The 18,007-nt window shown below is 48.7% G+C and overlaps 6 protein-coding genes across 6 annotated transcripts; 4 read left to right on the top strand and 2 right to left on the bottom strand.

The window, feature by feature from the left end:
- Positions 1-1,765: 1,765 nt before the first annotated feature.
- Positions 1,766-3,745, bottom strand: DFJ58DRAFT_840177 (uncharacterized protein; the record flags this gene model as incomplete). The annotated part of the gene is made up of 3 exons (XM_041392583.1): positions 1,766-2,611; positions 2,657-3,334; positions 3,392-3,745. 3 exons carry the CDS (start codon positions 3,743-3,745, stop codon positions 1,766-1,768), a joined length of 1,878 nt encoding a protein of 625 aa, XP_041245526.1.
- Positions 3,746-4,195: 450 nt separating this feature from the next.
- On the top strand, positions 4,196-8,752 carry DFJ58DRAFT_905630 (uncharacterized protein; the record flags this gene model as incomplete). Its single annotated transcript, XM_041394968.1, has 11 exons — positions 4,196-4,777; positions 4,893-5,298; positions 5,344-5,781; positions 5,835-6,821; positions 6,876-7,654; positions 7,680-7,709; positions 7,767-7,953; positions 7,982-8,119; positions 8,242-8,279; positions 8,314-8,426; positions 8,449-8,752. 11 exons carry the CDS (start codon positions 4,196-4,198, stop codon positions 8,750-8,752), a joined length of 4,002 nt encoding a protein of 1,333 aa, XP_041245525.1.
- A 1,880-nt stretch (positions 8,753-10,632) lies between these two features.
- DFJ58DRAFT_726319 (uncharacterized protein) lies at positions 10,633-12,474 on the top strand (the record flags this gene model as incomplete). The annotated part of the gene is made up of 15 exons (XM_041385352.1): positions 10,633-10,712; positions 10,767-10,832; positions 10,885-10,914; positions 10,966-11,072; positions 11,123-11,162; positions 11,209-11,281; positions 11,328-11,361; positions 11,430-11,486; positions 11,547-11,664; positions 11,713-11,733; positions 11,785-11,825; positions 11,879-11,931; positions 11,995-12,002; positions 12,056-12,074; positions 12,118-12,474. 15 exons carry the CDS (start codon positions 10,633-10,635, stop codon positions 12,472-12,474), a joined length of 1,104 nt encoding a protein of 367 aa, XP_041245524.1.
- DFJ58DRAFT_285814 (uncharacterized protein) lies at positions 12,321-13,005 on the bottom strand. Its single transcript, XM_041379672.1, has one exon. The coding sequence runs from the start codon at positions 12,971-12,973 to the stop codon at positions 12,620-12,622; it is 354 nt and encodes a 117-aa protein (XP_041245523.1). The 5' UTR covers positions 12,974-13,005; the 3' UTR covers positions 12,321-12,619.
- On the top strand, positions 12,902-13,628 carry DFJ58DRAFT_780519 (uncharacterized protein). The gene is made up of 2 exons (XM_041389747.1): positions 12,902-13,344; positions 13,398-13,628. Exons 1-2 carry the CDS (start codon positions 13,056-13,058, stop codon positions 13,421-13,423), a joined length of 315 nt encoding a protein of 104 aa, XP_041245522.1. The 5' UTR covers positions 12,902-13,055; the 3' UTR covers positions 13,424-13,628.
- A 701-nt stretch (positions 13,629-14,329) lies between these two features.
- On the top strand, positions 14,330-16,835 carry DFJ58DRAFT_780513 (uncharacterized protein). Its single transcript, XM_041389746.1, has 13 exons — positions 14,330-14,801; positions 14,923-14,946; positions 15,007-15,036; positions 15,091-15,197; positions 15,248-15,287; positions 15,337-15,409; positions 15,457-15,519; positions 15,650-15,795; positions 15,850-15,870; positions 15,922-15,962; positions 16,010-16,062; positions 16,168-16,255; positions 16,339-16,835. The coding sequence occupies exons 1-13, from the start codon at positions 14,722-14,724 to the stop codon at positions 16,623-16,625; spliced, it is 1,053 nt and encodes a 350-aa protein (XP_041245521.1). The 5' UTR covers positions 14,330-14,721; the 3' UTR covers positions 16,626-16,835.
- Positions 16,836-18,007: the final 1,172 nt, after the last annotated feature.

Here is an 18,007-nt window from a genome sequence, read left to right as displayed (position 1 = left end):
TCGATCCCTCCTCCCCAAAAGAAAACTTAATACTACCCTCATAACTTCGCACCACTCCAATCACCTGGCAACCACTTCCTTACGAACAACCCAGCCTCCCGCTACATACCCTTCGTACACTCAAGTACTCAGACCCTCCACGAACTCCATTGACGCCACCCGGAACATGTCTAATATCTTCCTCCCAACAAATGGATTCGAACTATCCTTGGCGCGGTAGGGAAGTTGGGCGAGGTCGAGTGTTTCTATGTAGGTTTTGAGGGAGGTGGGGTAGTGAGGGAGTGAGAAGGGGATGCTGGAGGAGGGCATGAAGGGGAATTAATTTGGTGTAGTCTAGGCAGCCGATTATGGGGTGCGAGCGCACTCATCAAACGGTTCAAACCCCACGTTATGCTGATGTATGTCATAACCTGACCAGAATCTTATCTGCAAGGACTTACAACCAGCACAGAACTCACGTGTATCATTCTGCGCCTTCCAACATGGGCGATTAGAACATTCTGTTGATGGTTTTGGAGACGGTATTTCGACGTTGGCCTTTGCATATGTCAAGATGACGTGCGAAGGGCCCTGCTTTGCAATATGGACTGCTACGGCAGTGGACCTGATACTGCACTAAACAACGGGCCTCATCTAGTAAACATCAGATTCAGCGTTGATGGTACAATATAACGAAGATGACATATACCTTCGCAAGAAAGGACGTTGCTCGACCATTGACTCCGCCGGCGGAGGTTTGGGTTTGGGAGATCCACATGGGCACACCAAGCAACATGTACGCCGAGCCCTACCATAAGGCATCAGCGCTCAGCCTTTCCACACATGTGGTCGCAGTCCGTTATGAACGAGGAGCTCTGGATCGGTCGGGGTGGCTTTAGTTCAGGGTTGGAAGGACCGAGACCAATATCAATGCGCGAACGCTGGAGAACGAAACACGCGTGAGTTCGTGGCAACACTTGATGCTTCACATACATATCTACATAAATCTAGTATCGAGACTCGATTTCGGCTGTAATCGATCTGTCCGAATATATGTTCAAGACCACTCTCCCAGACGCGGGTCTCACATCGCCCAGGAGACGGCACTCATGCGTGCGTGGGTTGTGCAAGCCATAAAAAGAAGGAAGGTTCAGAACCATCAGTTGTTAGAGGCTGCGCAAAAGACGGTTTTGAATCTCGCAAATGAATGCCCTTTGAAAGACACTAAACAGAACGGACTCAGTGAGTCTTCAATATAACTTCAGTAACGAGTGTGGTATCGTAGTGTATCCCAGGCCATGCAAGGGACTGAAGGAAAATTTGAACGAGAGTGGCGAATCACATATGTAAGAGACCAGAGGAAAGAGACAAAACGAGGGTAGGTAATTACTATGCATGACAAATTTTGACAATGGGGTGCAGCAATGTAGCGAGCGTGAGTTAAAAGACAAAAAAGGAAGAGGGTATACTCGATAGTTGGTTCAAATAACATTGGCGCCGATCCTCGTCTACTCATTTAAATAAATAAATAGGGCATCCAAGTTCCAGAGTAGGGACTGTCTATTCGGGGTGTCTCGGTCGTCTCCGCAATTTACTCAGGAGGTGGAATAGTCCAAGGATGTTCGTCTTGTAGAGAGATTGCATTTGCTTTGTCTGCTGCAGCTCTGGGCTGTGAGTTACTCGACCCTGTTCAACGTCCGGGCCAACCTCAGAAGTTGGTATCATCGGTGAGGGAGAAACGACCTGAATTTGAACCGAGCCAGGGCGAGCCTATAATTTAATCACGTTAAAACATTCCTGTATCCATACCAAGCACGCCTACCCATATCAAAGTAAGTCGATCCTGTTCCAAAAAAAAACGGTCAAAGTAACGCGTCGAGAAACCCGTGGGGCAGACAGCAGTAGTGTAAGGATGATTCGTGATAATGTCTCCATCGTCTTTGTTGAAGCACGTCTGAGCCAGCCGACCGGGCCTGCGGATGAGACGACCTGGTGAATTGTGGTCGTAGACATTGTCCGAACGTTCCGAGTGAGCAATAGTTCTATTGAAGTCCCAGATATGCACGTAGAAGGAACCCTCGGCAGGGAGTTCATCCAGTCTTTGTCCAGGTTCAGGAGTATGATCCTGAGGCAGAGCATATGCCATTTTGCTGCCGAACACGCTGATTCGGTGGCTTGGATGATGCGGAAAGCAGCGTGCGTACTTGGGTCCCCACTCTGACCAGGGAATCTCGACGGGTATCTCTGAGTGTGTGGCCTTCGCTGAGAAAATGGCCATATCGACGACTAAAATCACCTGCCATGAGCGCGACAGGACCTCCAAAACAATGATTTGTGACTCCGTAGAGGTCACATAGTCGGGCATAAGGTTTGGGCGAGCCACCGCACCGTGGAACGACGGGGAGGCATGGATCACATAGATCGGTCTGACTCTGATTTGTCCTGGATCGAAATAGGAACTAAGGTCCAGCCGCACATTCGGAAGGAGATACGCAATTCGGAGCTGAGGCAAACCATCGTGTTCTGCAAGTGTGTACAAGGCCATACGGCCTTTCGAACCGATGACAATGATCCTCTGTTCGTCTAGTAGATGGAAACTCGCATCTGTCCCACCTAGTTCGTATAAAGGATACTGCTTATGCTTAGTGGCAGAGCTTCAAGAATAGAGTGAACTTACACCCTTCGCACGTCCTTTCCTCCAATCTACTACTTGTATGAAGATGTTCGACACCCATATCCCCAGTGAACTGATGTCACTCGTATAATAGAGTACCACTACACGATCCCCACAGATCGCAGGCTGATCCACGAAGTGAAAAAGATTCTCAGGTACCATGTAACAAGGATGCTCGCATTTCAAGGAAGTGCATGCAGAATCTGGGTGTGGACGTTGTGATGAAGCCAACCGAAATGCCACCGAAAAGATGTGACGATCTTGATTATGACGGGTTTCGAACGACGCTGCGACCGCAAGGTCCTGTAGAGGGTCAATGACAACTGACCTCGTAGAAGGCAAGGCATATCTCTGCTCCGGCCACATCTGGGTTGGTTTGGTGTTTGTGTCACACTCCCGAATGAAGAGTCTACAGTTAGCGTACATCCACCAAAGTCCACACTTCACGGATTGCATGTCAGGAGAGTGGTTGATGATACCGATAGCCACTGTTTCTTCAAAAGTGGTGTTCAAATGGAAGTCAGACCGCCACATGGATGCCAATCTCTTGAGTGAATACATCTTGCTAGAAACGTCGACCCAGTCCAAGGTAGGAGTCTCCGTGAAGCCCTGAGCATAAAGCTCGAATAAGCATTGAATGTCGGCGAAACTCTGGGCCACATGCCAGAAGGTTTTGCAGGCCTAGCGTAATTCAAAAGTCAGCCCATAGAAATCATAAAGCCACGTGGAAGAACGGACTAATACACAACAAGAAAGGTCTTTGAAATGAAGGAGAAGCAGAATGTGACATATCAACTCTGCAGGAAGCGAAAATATCCCAACCGGCGTGGTTATGGTTTTAGAAGGATCCAGGACTTCAACTTGCAGCTCCAAATTTTCATGGTCTTCAGGAAGGGGCCGAATTGGCTTTGCCAAACTTGACATAGGAAGCGACAAGGTCCCATCCACTACAGTGATAGTTTTAGAAGAATCTGAGGCTTCAATGTGGAGGAAGTTCGAATCTTGGAGGTCTTCAGGAAGGGGCCAAATTGACGCTGCCAACCTCGACCCAGATGCCCTGGGGAGGCGCTGGTGGCTGCTGGTGCACCCCATAATCCTGTGAGTGTGTATGATGGCGTCCTTCCCAGAAAGCAGTTGAATGTCAAATGTTGAGCAGAGTTAGCCTGGCACAGAGTTCTGCCGCTGACTCCGCGGCGGCTAGATGTGGGATTTTGCTTGCACGAAAGTTTTACCGAAGGTATTAATCGCAGACATGTTTCTTGCGAGTTTGCGCTACCGCGGGTTGCATATAATATCCATCGACGTTGTTCCAAGTAAAATTGATATATCAACTTCTATAGTGCGGAAACAAGTTGCAAGTTTATGATGTGACTCTGTGCAGTGGGACTCGGAAGTAATAGAACTCAAGTGACTTTCGGCCGTAATCCAAATAGCTATCTATAGCTAGTCTCGCGCGTTCAAGACTAATGAGTCACAAAGTTTTATGGTGTATATTTTTGTTCTCTCGACTACTTTCACGATCTCCTATCCTCAACCGTCAAAATGGCCTCAGATGCACTCTTCAGAGTGCTTGCGAGGTTGCAAAATCTACCTGTGATGTCTCTGCCCACAGATTATCCGCGATCGACTGGTGCTAATAAACTCATCGAAGCCGCTCATCTAGCAGATCTTTCAGAGCAGACATCACTCAGTCTTTTGAAGCTCGCTCTTCATGCAGAGAGCGAAGATAGTGAAGAGGACGAGAATAAAACTTCTGGAACTAGACCGTCGGCCTTCCATCTACTCCTCTCTGCTTTTCTTGTCCTCTTACACAGGTACACTGGAGATACAGACTTCGTGATAGGCTCCTCCTCTGCCACTGCAAGCTCTCCTTTGATTCTTCGACTTTCAGTGGAGCCATCAGATTCATTCTGGACTATCGTGCGCCGTGTTCAGCATGTCGAACGCGAGGCCGAAGCAGATCTTCTGCCCTATGAGACGATCGTACGGGCTTTACACAAGGACAAAGACGACTCTGTCGAAGCATCCCGTCCCCTTTTCCGTGTCCGTTTCTTTGATGAAACAGATCAGCCACGGGATAACTTCATCCGATCAACTAGCTTAACGTCTGATCTTACCATCTTCGTCACCCGACCCCCCTACTACTACGCGCGCCTCCTTGGCTCCCCACATTTCTCTTCGGATCCTCTTTAACTCGTTACTTTTCACGTCCGCCCGCATATCGTTTATCGTCGATCAGCTCTCTGTACTTCTCAGGAAGGTGTCCACTAATCCAACTGCGGCGGTCGGCTCTGTCCCTCTCTTGACGACTGCTCAACGCGAACGCTTACCCAACCCAACAGCGAATTTACATTGGTGTGACTGGAAGGGAGCCATCACAGATGTTTTTTCCCGTAATGCACAGAATTGGCCTGATAGATCGTGTATCATTCAAAGTATCCCTGCATCGATTCCTAGCGAACCGCAGACGAGGCGAACATTCACTTACGGAGACATTCGGAGAGCCTCCAACGTCCTAGCGCACCACCTCCTAGCAGGTGGTGTGAAGAGGGAAGAAGTCGTCATGATCTACGCACATCGTAGTGTCGAGCTGGTCGTAGCTGTTATGGCAGTTCTTAAAAGCGGTGCGACATTCTCGGTCATAGGTATGATATTCCTGTTTCTTTCAGTTCATTTGTAACTCGAGTCAGATCCTGCATATCCGCCTTCACGGCAGATAATATACCTTCGGGTAGCTCAACCTCGTGGCCTTGTTGTCCTTTCGGGTGCTGGCAAAATTGCGCCTTCTGTGCGCGAATTCCTATCCACGGAACTCAAAATCCGTGTAGAGGTACCCGCGCTTGAATTTTCTCCCACAAGTCAAATACTCGGAGGCGCGAACGACGGAATCGATGTTTTGAAGGCCCAGGTCCGTCTCGCAGAAACGGATCCTAATGTTATTTTAGGTCCCGACAGCATCGGCACGCTGTCCTTCACCAGTGGAAGCACTGGCATCCCCAAGGGCGTTCGAGGACGCCATTACAGTCTCACACATTTCTTCCCTTGGATGGGCAACCGCTTCCTCCTCACTGAAACTTCCAAGTTCACAATGCTGAGCGGGATCGCCCACGATCCCATCCAACGTGATAGTACGTACTATATTTTCGAGCAGATACATCCGCTGATGGGGTAAATGTTACAGTTTTCACGCCCCTCTTCTTGGGTGCAGAGCTTCATGTACCCACCGCAGAAGACATTGGCACACCCGGCCGTCTCGCAGAATGGATGGACGACAGCAAGGTTACAGTCACGCACCTGACCCCCGCCATGGGTCAGTTACTGTCCGCACAAGCAACGCGCCAGATCCCATCCCTACAAAACGCATTCTTCGTCGGTGACGTCTTAACCAAGCGCGATTGCCTCCGCCTCCAAGCCCTCGCCCCTAATGTGCAGATCATCAACATGTACGGCACAACAGAGACGCAGCGCGCTGTATCTTACTTCGCGATTCCACCCTTATCCGTAGACGCGACTTTCCTCGCCACTCAGAAGGACATCATGCCAGCTGGAGAGGGTATGATTGACGTGCAGCTCCTTGTCGTCAACCGCAGCGACAGAAATGTCCCTTGCGCAGTGGGAGAGGTCGGAGAGATTTATGTGCGATCTGGAGGCTTAGCGGAGGGATACCTCGATACCGAAGCCACTGCCGAGAAGTTCGTTAGCAATTGGTTCTCTCCTTCCACTTTACCCTGGAGGGACATAATTTTGCATCCACCTCAGGGCCTTGCTGGGCCCGAGTCGCGTCACTGGAAGGGCATCCGTGATCGGATGTACCGTTCGGGCGATCTTGGTCGGTATCTCCCTGATGGGCGCGTTGAGTGCACAGGTCGTGCAGATGACCAGGTTAAGATCCGTGGTTTCAGGATTGAGCTTGGGGAGATCGATACGTTGATGAGCCAGCATCCGCTCGTGCGGGAAAACGTTACACTCGTGCGGAGAGACAAGGACGAGGAAAAGATCCTCGTCAGTTACTTCGTGCCTCTGCAGGGCTCGAAGCTGGATGGCTTTGCCAGCGAGCTCACGGAGGATGACGAGAAGGTTGATGGCAAGAGTCCAAAGTATAGACGGCTCATCAAGGATATCAGGGAGCACCTCAAAAAGAAACTGCCTAGTTACAGCATACCATCATGTAGGATTGATCATTACCTTGCTCTGCCTCCTTTACTTAACTCTCCTTCTACAGTGTTCGTTCCGCTGCATCGTATGCCCCTGAACCCCAATGGCAAAATAGACAAACCCGCACTTCCCTTCCCCGATACGGCACAAGCCCACGCTGTGCACCCCGAACCCAAAAAGGGTGTTAACGGGCGCACAGCGAGCCCCACCGAACAAACTATGCGCACCATCTGGGCTAGTATTCTCCCGAACGCGCCCACGCCTATCCCCCTCGACGAAAGCTTTTTTGATCTGGGCGGTCACTCCATCCTTGCTACGCGTCTCATTTTCGAGATCCGCAAAATCTTCGTTGTCGAAGCTCCACTCGGGCTTATCTTCGACCAGCCAACTATCACGGGCCTCGCTTCTGCGCTAGATGCGCTTCGTGATCCGCACTTTGGCATCGCTTACGAGGACGCCGAGACGCGCCCTGCGACGCCTGTCAAGGCATCTGTGAAATTGAATTCTGCTATTCTGTACGGACAGGACTACGAGACGCTCGTTCAACGCTTGCGACCCTCGTACTCGCCGATATCTGAGGACTTCAAATCGGGCGCTGTGACTGTGTTCTTGACGGGTTCTACTGGTTATCTCGGGGCTTTTGTGTTGCGTGATCTCCTCCAGCGCCTTGATAGAGTTCGGAAGGTCATTTGTCTCATACGTGCGCCCAGCGTCGAACAAGGTGTGGCGCGTCTTAGAGAAGGCTCCAGTGATCGAGGCGTTTGGGATGAGCAATGGGTCACCTCGGGTAGACTCGAGGTGGTGATTGGAGACCTTGGCCTTGATTTGTTCGGTATGGGCGAGGAAGTCTGGTCACGAGTCGCTGCCTGAGGCGGACGTCGTCTTGCACAATGGTGCCCTGGTGAGCTACTCTACCTTTTCGTATGCATACAGTGATATCTAACGATGTGTTGCGCAGGTGCATTGGGTGTACCCATACGAGAGGCTTCGTGCACCGAACGTGATCGGTACCTTGACTGCTGTGGAACTCGCCTCGACGAAAAAGCAGAAGCTGCTTGTTTTCGTTTCATCCACATCGGCGATCGACACCGAGCACTATGTGCGCTTGTCTGACTCTCTGGCACAGTCTCAAGACTCGCGGAGAGGTATTCCGGAAGATGATGACCTGGACAGGTGCCAAAGTGGGTCTCAAGTCCGGTTATGGCCAGAGCAAATGGGTGTCGGAGAAGCTGCTCTTTGAAGCTGGTAGGAGGGGCTTACGGGGCCATATCGTGCGGCCCGGTTATATTGTTGGCGACTCGCACACTGCAGGTATGGAAGCTCCTCTTCTATGAGATGTTGACAAATTGATTGCGGGGCCCCATAGTGACCAACACCTGACGACTTTATCTGGCGCATGGTCAAGGGATGCGTCCAGCTCGGCCTTGTCCCAGATATCAACAACACCGTGAACATGGTACCTGTGGATCACGTTGCTCGCTTGCACTGCCCTCGCTGCCGTGGAGCCCCTGCCAAACGCTGCGCAAAGCGTGCTGCACATCACTGCTGTACCCCCTCCGACATTCAACAACATCCTATCATCATTGGCCGAGTACGGGTTCCCTACACAGCAATGCGAGTATCTCATATGGCGTCGCAAGCTGGAGCAAGCACGTCATGGAGGTCCAAGATAACGCCCTTTTCCCCCTCCTCCATTTCGTCCTTGATGATTTACCAACGAGTACGAAAGCTCCGGAGCTTGACGCCACTAACACTATGGCGTTGTTACGCTCCCAAGGGCAGCAGTGCACGTTCACTGTTTCAGAACAGCTCATGGGAAGGTACCTTGCGTGGTTAGTCGGAGCGGGGTTCTTGCCAGCGCCGTCTTCGTCAGCACCAAACAAGATATTACCCCAGTTGGCTAATGGTGCCGTGATCAAAGCTGCAGGTCGGAGTGGTGCTTAAGTGGCGGATTGGATATGCAATTTATTGACGCTGTTTTTGGTGTTTTCGTGTGAAGAGCGACGAGAAAGACTGTCGTATTGCCTACCCGTGGTCCGTGAATGAACCTTGGGGCTAAACCTTTCCGAGATGACTTGAAGACAAGACCAGATATAGATATGTTGACGAAAGTTTGATGTTGTCTCTTGCTTCGCAACTTAGGGTCGCGCATCGACAACGAACGACATGCTTGCATCTACAAAGCATAATTGTTCCTACGCGGCATCCGAGTCGTTATCCGCGTGTTCCACGAAAGCGCTATGCTAGACCTTGAAGTTGCCAAGGAATACCAGAGATCCTGATAAACAAATTTTTCATACTAGGGAAGACAATTGGAAAGTGCTTGTTTCATCGTTTTCAGTACTCTTTCTCACTCCCGACGTTAGGGTGTGTTTGGCACCGATATTGCAATAATTCAGGCTGTTGGATTCATGCACAGTGCGATGTATCGCTATGATAAGTCTGTTTGAGTAAGTTCTGGACTGAGTGCGGTTTGCAAGAGCTCTGAGTACTATTTCGCAGTTATGCTTCCAATACGGTACAGCGACAAAGTTAGCATAACACCGCGGACTCGGACAAAAGCGAAATGACGAAAAAGGCGCTGCCTTTGAAAAAGATAGGTTATTTGTGATCGTATCTACGATTCAGTTCACCCGACGGACCTCTTATAGTCAATCACTGATTCATGATAGCATCAGGTGAGGTCGGACGCAGATATCCAACCCAGTGCTCTAGAACTGCAGCACTGGACTTAAACGTACACCTTACCACCACAGCCCGGTGCAAATTCAAATTGTAGCAAGCGCATCAACCGTCGGAAGTTTTGCTGGCAGAGGCTCGGCATATGTGGAGCAAGAAACTTGAACAAGCAAAGTGATTGTTCCCCACAATGGAGCTCGTGATCGTCTCCACTTGGCCAAGGTGAACAAACTATCATGTGCACCTGATTCATTACGGCATGCCACCGCACACTGAGCGGTTCTTGGACAACAATTGGAATGCGCGCGCGCAAGTGTGTGCGAGCATGTGCTTAGCAATTTGGAAGTCTGGATCGTGTATGCTCTCGATTTGTGGACTCGGAGATTTGAATCATGCCGAGTGCTGTTATAATGATACCGCGACACTCCAGAAAAGCCTATCAACCGGTTATCTATAGCTTGTTGTCAAAGGGAGACACAAGGGAAGAGGAAGGGCTAGAAGGCACCTGGACGATGACACCGATATCTGATAACGTAAAGGAAATTACTAAAATAAGCGGCTTCACTTCGACTAATAGTCTAAATATAGTGCGTGTCACATTCATGATCGATCGATAACTTGGCTTCCATTAGCCTGTTTTAACTTTTTACCTGAGGTACCCGTAAATTCTGCCATGGAACGTTGATTGCAACATTCACTTAGCTAACTTATGACCCAGAACACGCCATGATCCGTCCCAAACTCGGCATGCCGAAAAGTGCCAGATCGGCCTGCTAGCTTATAGGCGAGGTATTGAGGAACAAGATCGCTTAATAAGTTGGTCAATTTTCTATTGCCTATATGTACTCAAGTCTTTCATCCATTTACCGATTCAAATTGTAATGCCTTGCCAATCATCCTCTTAACCTCGCTTCTCTTTCCAGCGCTACGCTACTTCAACGCGAAGCGTCCAGACCATCGATCTTCAAATCCATTGTCATCAACTTACCCAGATACAGTCGTTCTTACATTTACATTTGCATTTTTTGTTTACGTCGTCCCCCACCCTCATTCGAATCCGCGACCGCTGCCCAACTTAACCAACGATTATATCCACACGTCCACACCAACTAACCTCTATCTGAATTTTCTGGTTCATTTCATAGATGAAGGAGCTTGGGGTCGTGGACAACCAAGCAACGGAGAAGTATCTGCGGATAGCATCAATCTCCATTGCATTATATGAGTATGGTTTTTTTTTTCGAACCATAGTACCGTGGTCATGACTCATTTTCTTTAGTTATATCATCACCCTTCCCGCAGAATGGCGGTTTTATCGAAGCCAATCGTCATTTTTTCGTCTCCGGTATGTACACACAGGTATTCGCGTACCACCACTGACAACCGCAATCCAACAGCCTTGCTTGCATCTTATTCATTCTAATACGGTACGTCTGTCCTCGTCCCATCGTGCGACTTGTCCTCTGACTTTTATGAAGCTATGGTAGTATCATAGTCATGATACTCAGTAATTACGGAGTCTTCTCCACCGGTTTCACCCAAGAAACGTGTAAACATTACTATATGATTTCGCCTGTCTTCAAAGGTCTGTCCTATCGACGTTCACCTACCAGGACTCTATTCACACCGCTGTAGTTATACAGACTATGATATCACAAGTCATCCTAGGTGTCAGGTATATCTTGTGGATAGCCGGCTGTACAGAAATTGACGTCATATAGGACATTCAATATTGCAAGGAGGGATAGGCGGATAGGAATTACACTGGTGGTGCTATACTTCATCTCAGTTTCGGTAGGTTGTTGCGACACCAGTGTAACATCTCTCTTACCCGGTTTAGCTGGAGTGGTTCACCAATATGTTTGACCGGATACGTGAGTTCTGACTTATATTTTGATCTCGAATTCATGTTGATATCAGATTCTACAGCTGTCGTTGTTAGTGTACGTCAATATTCCTCATAACAAGATTCACGCAAACAGCGTAGTTTTTAGGGAAAGTGAGTGGTGCTTGTACCGATGTGTTGTTCAAAACCTCATGGACCATAGCTGCACTCCAGGAAATCCTGGTAAAGTACTGTCGGCATGGCTCTACTACACCGTTTCGATGTTGTATGACCTCGCAGTATTGACCATCTCCACCGTATATCTTCTGCGGTACAACCCTCTCAGCAGCAGGTAAATTATCCTTTTCCTCGATGATTAGAGTTACTGACCTATTGCTAGACTGGAACAGCTAGTACGGGTGTAAGTCCCTCGATACTCTCAAAATGATGGAGACTCGCTCATCTTGCTCAGCCTGATCTATGACGGCATTGGATATTTCATCGTGCTAACAGGTAGGTACGCTCTACCTGTGCTTGGCACACACCACTGAGTAGCATGGCATCAGGATCGAACATATTAAACATTGTCCTTTATCATACATCCAATATCCAGACCCAGGTATGGCTTCTATACCATGATCCATGGAAGCTTAGCGCACTTATGTTGATTTCATCCTATTAGGCGGCAGGGTAAGTTTTGCAATATCCATCATAGAATTGCAATGCTCACAGGGCATCACCAGGGCATCAATAGGTTTTGCTGTAATATGGATCATGAGCCAACGGATTCTCATCCATCTGCGAGGTGCGCACCACTCCAGAGTTTCACTGCTCTTACGCTGATGCTCGCAACTTCACTCGTTGCGTTGTTCTTCCGCTCCCAATGATTACATACACAGAACTGTCAGAAGCAGAGACCCGACGTCTAGACAACGTAGTCGCCGCGCGTTACCCGCAAAACGCTCGGGATGTATCCGCCATCCGTTCTCCGCTCACCCCCAAAAGTCACATTGATCCTGAATTTGGACTCAGATCGTTCAACGGTGCGCGCACTGGTGACATAGAACTCGACATATGTGCATATGTCGAGCCCTTGGTGACGTTGGACCACACGGATGAATGTGGGGTTTCTAGTTCGTGGGGTAATCCGATGGAAAGATGAATCTGGGCGATGTAACTTCGCTATATGTAATGCCATCTGCGGTGCTATATTATCATTCTAGGCAATATATACATGATATGTAATATGCAAAGTGTTTGAAGCACTGGACTGACTTACTTGTTTCGAAGAAACGGACATGTGCATGCTACCCAGAAATAACAAGTAGGAGATATTCTTCGATGTTACCGCTGCGAGACATGAAACAACAATCCTTTGTCAAGTTAGCAGGCGCTGAGTTGAGCCATGAAGTTCTTGCAATAATGGGTACAAGGTCGTACGGAGGGTCTTGACAAAGATTTGCATACCGCCACGAAGACGGAGAACGAGGTGAAGGGTAGACTCCTTCTGAATGTTGTAGTCGGAAAGGGTGCGCCTGTCTTCGAGGAATGCCCTCCTTGTCTTGGATCTTCGCCTTCACACTGGCATTATCGATGGTGTCAGAAGACTCCACCTCCAACGTAATCGTCTTGCCCGTGAGCGTCTTGACGAAGATCTGCATACCGCAACGTAGACGGAGAACAAGGGAGGGTGGACGGTCTTCCGAGTCGATGTCAACAATAGTTTGTTCATTACAGAAGTAGATGAAAATAAGCCTGACTCCCACCTTGTTGGCGCAAGGGACGCTACTTATGCTGAGTGAAAGTATTTTATCAATAGTGAACAATGTAAAAACGTTCGTTGTCAACAGTCACTGCTCCTTCGAAAACAGGGTTCAAATGGAAGTCAGACCGCTACATGTATGTCAATCCCTCCGAGAGCGAATACATCTTGCTGGAAACGTCAATCCAGTCCAGGATAGGAGTCTCAGCCCTGAACATAGAGCTCGAACAGGTATTGAATGTCAGTGGAGGTCTGTTTCGTTTTGCAAGCCTAGCACCAAAAGTTAGCTTGAACGAATCATGGAAGCACGGGGAAAAACAGACAACCGCACAGCGAGAAAGGTCCCTGAAAGGAAGAATGTCAACTCTGTGAGAAGCACAAGATCTAACCGGTATGGTTATGGGTTTAAAAAGAGAACCAGAGGCTTCAACTTTGAGTGTGCGTATGGTTATACGGGAATACGAATATCAACATCAACTAGAGGCTAGCTGGAGGGCTAGAATTCGGGAGACGCATTCGATTTCGAAACTTTCTGCCAATGTGTTCCATTCACCCTGTGACCGGTTGATTAGTGGCTGAAGAAAATAACTCCTGCCATCCAGCCGAGACCACATCGGGACGGCGCCACGGTACTTGCGTATTCTAGCACACGCGGCGATGACTGCTCGTTGACGGAACTCAGGGCTGAAGCCTATGTGCGAATCTGCACAGTCAGGATGATATCTATGGGTTTTCAAGGGTTGTAAGAATGTTAAGTACATGATGGGCAACGGGACGCACCGGGCCACCACTCTCCCTCTGAATTCATCGACTTTGGACTCGTGGGATCCAACGTTGGTGGGGGTATTACCGTATGTGACGGTCGCGCGAATATTTGAAATATTCTACGTGTCAGATTATACTATCATTATCATAGATATGATCTCCTCAGATTCGAACGTTTGGCCGCCATTTTGACGTCTTTGACGTTTTAGGCGTGATACGTGTGGCAGGATTGCATATCTGACAGTATACGTCCCTCGCAGATAGCAAGATCGTACCTTTAGGGCGAGCCGCGAGATCCTGTGCTGTACAGCGACAACTATTAATGAGTAACTTTGGAGAGTACTGCAATATGATGATCATCTACAGCTTCAAGTTGAAGTTGGCCCAGCCGCCGAAACCCGTCATCTCCGAAGTGCTTACATCAGCAAAAATTATGGGTGCCTTAACTTGCTCATTGAACTGTCAGCACTAGTGTTGGAACATATTGCCAGGCACATGCAAATGAATATCGCTGGCTTTCACGAACATTTCACCGAATATTTCCGATCTAGGGACGACTTTGGTTTCCCCCCTAGGGCCTTTCTATTTACTTACTAACCCGGAGCTCGTTTGATCAATTTCAAAGTGTAGATCTGGTACAAAAGCCGCGATGACTTTGTTCCTCAACGGTCTTGCTTCCTTTCGACGGACGAACGAAGTTCCGTCCGGGTCATACCGTACCTAGTCGCAGAAGAAGCCCTGCGTCGCCAGCTTGCTCAGACACAGCTTTGAGCTTATAATATACCCTCCCCGCGCCTCTATCTATCAAGGCTAGAACGGCAGAGCCACCCGACACAGACTCGGAGCTACCATACCGGAATCAACGTGCCTTTCATCTATCAAATGGAACGAAGTTTGACTTTAGATAGCTCAACCTCGGAAAAATATTTTCGAATAGCATCCATATCCATCGCGTTTTACGAGTAAGTATCGTCTTTCTTTCTTTTGTTGGGTTCGAGTCCCGCAATGATCACTGTGTTCTGAACAACATCTGCGTTCAGCTATATTAATCACACTCCCCGCAGAATGGCGGTTTTACCGAAGCCAACCGTCAATTTTCCGTATCAGGTACTTATAGATGCACGGATATTCGACATTCACGTACCACCGTTGACAAATCTCTATCAGCCTTGCCTGCGTTTTGTTTATTCTCATACGGTGTGTTCTGTCCACATCCTGACATGTGATTCTCTTTCCTTACATTTAATGCAGCTATGTCAGTGTCCTGGTCATGATACTCAGTAATTATGGATACTTCGCCACCGGCTTTACCCAACAAACGTGTCAAAATTACTATCTCGCGGCGCCTGCCTTCAAAGGTTTGTCCTATCGATGCACACCCACCAAGACTAAACTGACCACGTTGCAGTTATGCAATCTATGATATCACAGGTCATCCTGGGTGTTAGGTATGTCTTACCGATTTTTTGTGGGTGCACAGACTTAAACACCCCGTAGGACATTCAATATCGCAAGGAGAGATAGGAGGATAGGAATTGCACTGTTACTGCTATACCTCATCTCCATTTCGGTAGGCCCTTGCCACAAGCCTATTATCTTCTTTCTTATATATGTAAGGTGGAATGGTTCACTGATCTATATCACCGGATCCGTAAGTTCTGGCCTATGTTTCAACCCTTGGTTCGCGTTGACCTTCAGAACCAACAGCTATCGTTATTGATGTACGTCAGTGTTCCTCACAATGAGATCTCACAAACGTCGTACCTTTTCTAGGGAAAGTAAGCGGTTCCTTGACCACTGTGCTGTCCAGATCCTCATGAACCATAGCTGCACCTCGGCAGATTCTGGCAAGACATTGTCTGCCTGGCTCTACTACCTCGCTGCGATGTTGTATGACCTCGTGATGTTGACGGTTTCCACCACACATCTTCTGCGTTACAATCCTCTCAGCAGCAAGTGCGCATTTTCTTTCCTTTGTCTTTAAGCTCGCTAAACCATTGTTGTCATTAGAGTAGGTCGATTGGTACGAGTGTAAGCCCCTCACCACTTGCAGAGTCGATGCGCGCCGCTCATCATCCTTAGCCTGATATATGACGGTATTGGATATTTTATCGTGTTGTCAGGCGAGTCTGTTCTTCCTGTGTTGATCACCTCCCTAAAATTTCCTTAGCGACAAACCTATTGAACCTCGTTCTTTATCATACGACCGATTCGGAGACTCAGGTACGTAGGCTTTTCTTCCGATCTGCTATGGAAGTTCATAACAATTATGTTGCCTCGCTCCTATTATCAGTCGGCGGGGTAAGTTTCGCATCGTCTGGCATCAAGGAGATTCGCTCAGAATACTTCACTAGGGCATCACTTGGTTATGCTGTAACATGGATTATGAGCCAACGGATCCTCATAAATATACGAGGTGCGCACCGCTCCGGAGCTTGACTGCTTTTCTGCTGACGCTTGCAATTTTCACTTGTTCCGGAATCCGTTCACCTCGCAAAGAAATGTCAGAGCCAGACCCTCGACGCTTAGAAACCGTGGTCGTCGCGCGTCCCACACTCAGCAGTGGGCGGAAGAACGTGGTGTCCGGCCTCCGCTCACAGTTTGAATCTAAAGGCCACTCTAAAAACTCTAAAAGCCCCATCGATCCAGAGTTCCCGCCCACATCATCTCATAATGGGCATCCTGACGACGTGGAACTCGATATACGTGTATGCGTCGAGCGCTCGGTGAAGGTGGACTATGATTATGAGCGTTCGAGTCCGTGGGATAAGCCGACGATGAAATGAACCTGGAGGCACCAGCGCCTATCAAGTCATGCATATACCCGTGTTCAGTGCTACTATGTAGTATTGTCACAAGTGCCATGTTCGTGCAAGTTTCAGGTGTTGGATATAGGATACAGAATTAGGAACTAAACAATGCAGTTTCAACGGTGGAGTTACAGTCCAGGTACTTTTAAGTGAAACCGCCGTATATATACCATCTGCATTGCTACCAGGGTGCTGTCCACAACTTAAAGCTACATGCAGTTGACTATTAAGGGGATACAGAGGATTAACATCACGAACGACAGCAATCGCTACGAGACTCGTAGGAAATTGGTAGAAAGGAGAGAGAAAAAGTCCACTGAGGTGATCAGCATCGAGCAATGCACGGGCCCTATAAGTATATACCCGCGGCCAAACCCCAGGTTTCTTCCCATCTAGCTCAGTCTCCAGCTACCCCCACGCGCCGCTCGCCCCACGATCCACTGTGGGATGTGCATGCCATGTGATGAGCGTTACAACATTGCGCGTGTCCCACATCGTATAACTTGCGATCAGCCTGGCGTATACTACAATGAATGAGTCGAGTGGCGGAGATCCGAGGACCAGACTAATCATGAGTTTAGTGTGAGCGTATACAGTAATATTGGCACTCTTCCCAGTGGAAGTTGAGGTCCCCCGCGCACGAAAAATGATCCACAGCGCCTATGTGACTACAGATGGTATGCCGGGACAGGCTGCGAAGTGAGTAGGTCCAGAGAGAGCGACCTGTGTATTTAAAACCTACGTGTAGGTCTGTGACCAGAGCAGGCGACAATGCACTTGTGGTAGCTATCTGTATGAGCTCGAAACGCACCGAACTGTTGCTATCACTGAATTCTTCAACTTCAGACCAAATTCGCAGGACTGTGATAAAATTCTACTCTCCCAATAGGCGGGGGAGGTGAAGGATCTTGGCATGCGCTACTAGGTGTTTTCTCCCTCGTGAACTTTCATGAGGAAAGAGAAAAGTTCCGGTGTCTCCATCCCTTTATGGTCTCTTTGATATGATGTCGCGAGTTGCTTCACGCAGATGGATGCACTGGTGGTCGAATGGTAGATAGCCGCTTAGGAATGGAATGATGTGTTCCCATGTTTTGACATGGCTCCCCGCATTGGCCAGTCGTGGATTAAATGGGTACAAATGAGGAGTGCAATAAAGGCCGCACCTTGTGCGGCACCGCCCAAGGCGGCGATATACTTCTCTTGGAGTGTCGGTGAATGCCTGGGGGTTTAAGCGGCAGTGGAAAATTATTTGCGAGTACAGCCTAGCCTGCCGCAGTAGGCCATCCGATTTGGATGGCCAATTTTCCATCCATTTCTTGACAGCATTTCCTTGTTCCTTTGCAGCGCGTTGGCACGTG

The sequence above is a fragment of the Suillus subalutaceus genome (assembly GCF_016647625.1).
Source record: "Suillus subalutaceus strain FC151 chromosome Unknown DFJ58scaffold_34, whole genome shotgun sequence".
Taxonomy (NCBI): domain Eukaryota; kingdom Fungi; phylum Basidiomycota; class Agaricomycetes; order Boletales; family Suillaceae; genus Suillus; species Suillus subalutaceus.
This window is presented reverse-complemented; position numbering and strand designations above follow the sequence as displayed.

Excerpts from the sequence above, each read along its gene's own strand:
- DFJ58DRAFT_285814 (XM_041379672.1), bottom strand. The coding sequence starts at position 12,973 with ATGCAGATCTTCGTCAAGACGCTCACGGGCAAGACGATTACGTTGGAG.
- DFJ58DRAFT_780519 (XM_041389747.1), top strand. The coding sequence starts at position 13,056 with ATGAAAATAAGCCTGACTCCCACCTTGTTGGCGCAAGGGACGCTACTT. Across the intron at positions 13,345-13,397 it reads GTCTGTTTCGTTTTGCAAGC|AACCGCACAGCGAGAAAGGT; the intron begins CTAGCACCAAAA and ends GGAAAAACAGAC.
- DFJ58DRAFT_780513 (XM_041389746.1), top strand. The coding sequence starts at position 14,722 with ATGGAACGAAGTTTGACTTTAGATAGCTCAACCTCGGAAAAATATTTT. Across the intron at positions 14,802-14,922 it reads ATATCCATCGCGTTTTACGA|CCAACCGTCAATTTTCCGTA; the intron begins GTAAGTATCGTC and ends GTTTTACCGAAG. Across the intron at positions 15,410-15,456 it reads TATACCTCATCTCCATTTCG|GTGGAATGGTTCACTGATCT; the intron begins GTAGGCCCTTGC and ends TATATATGTAAG.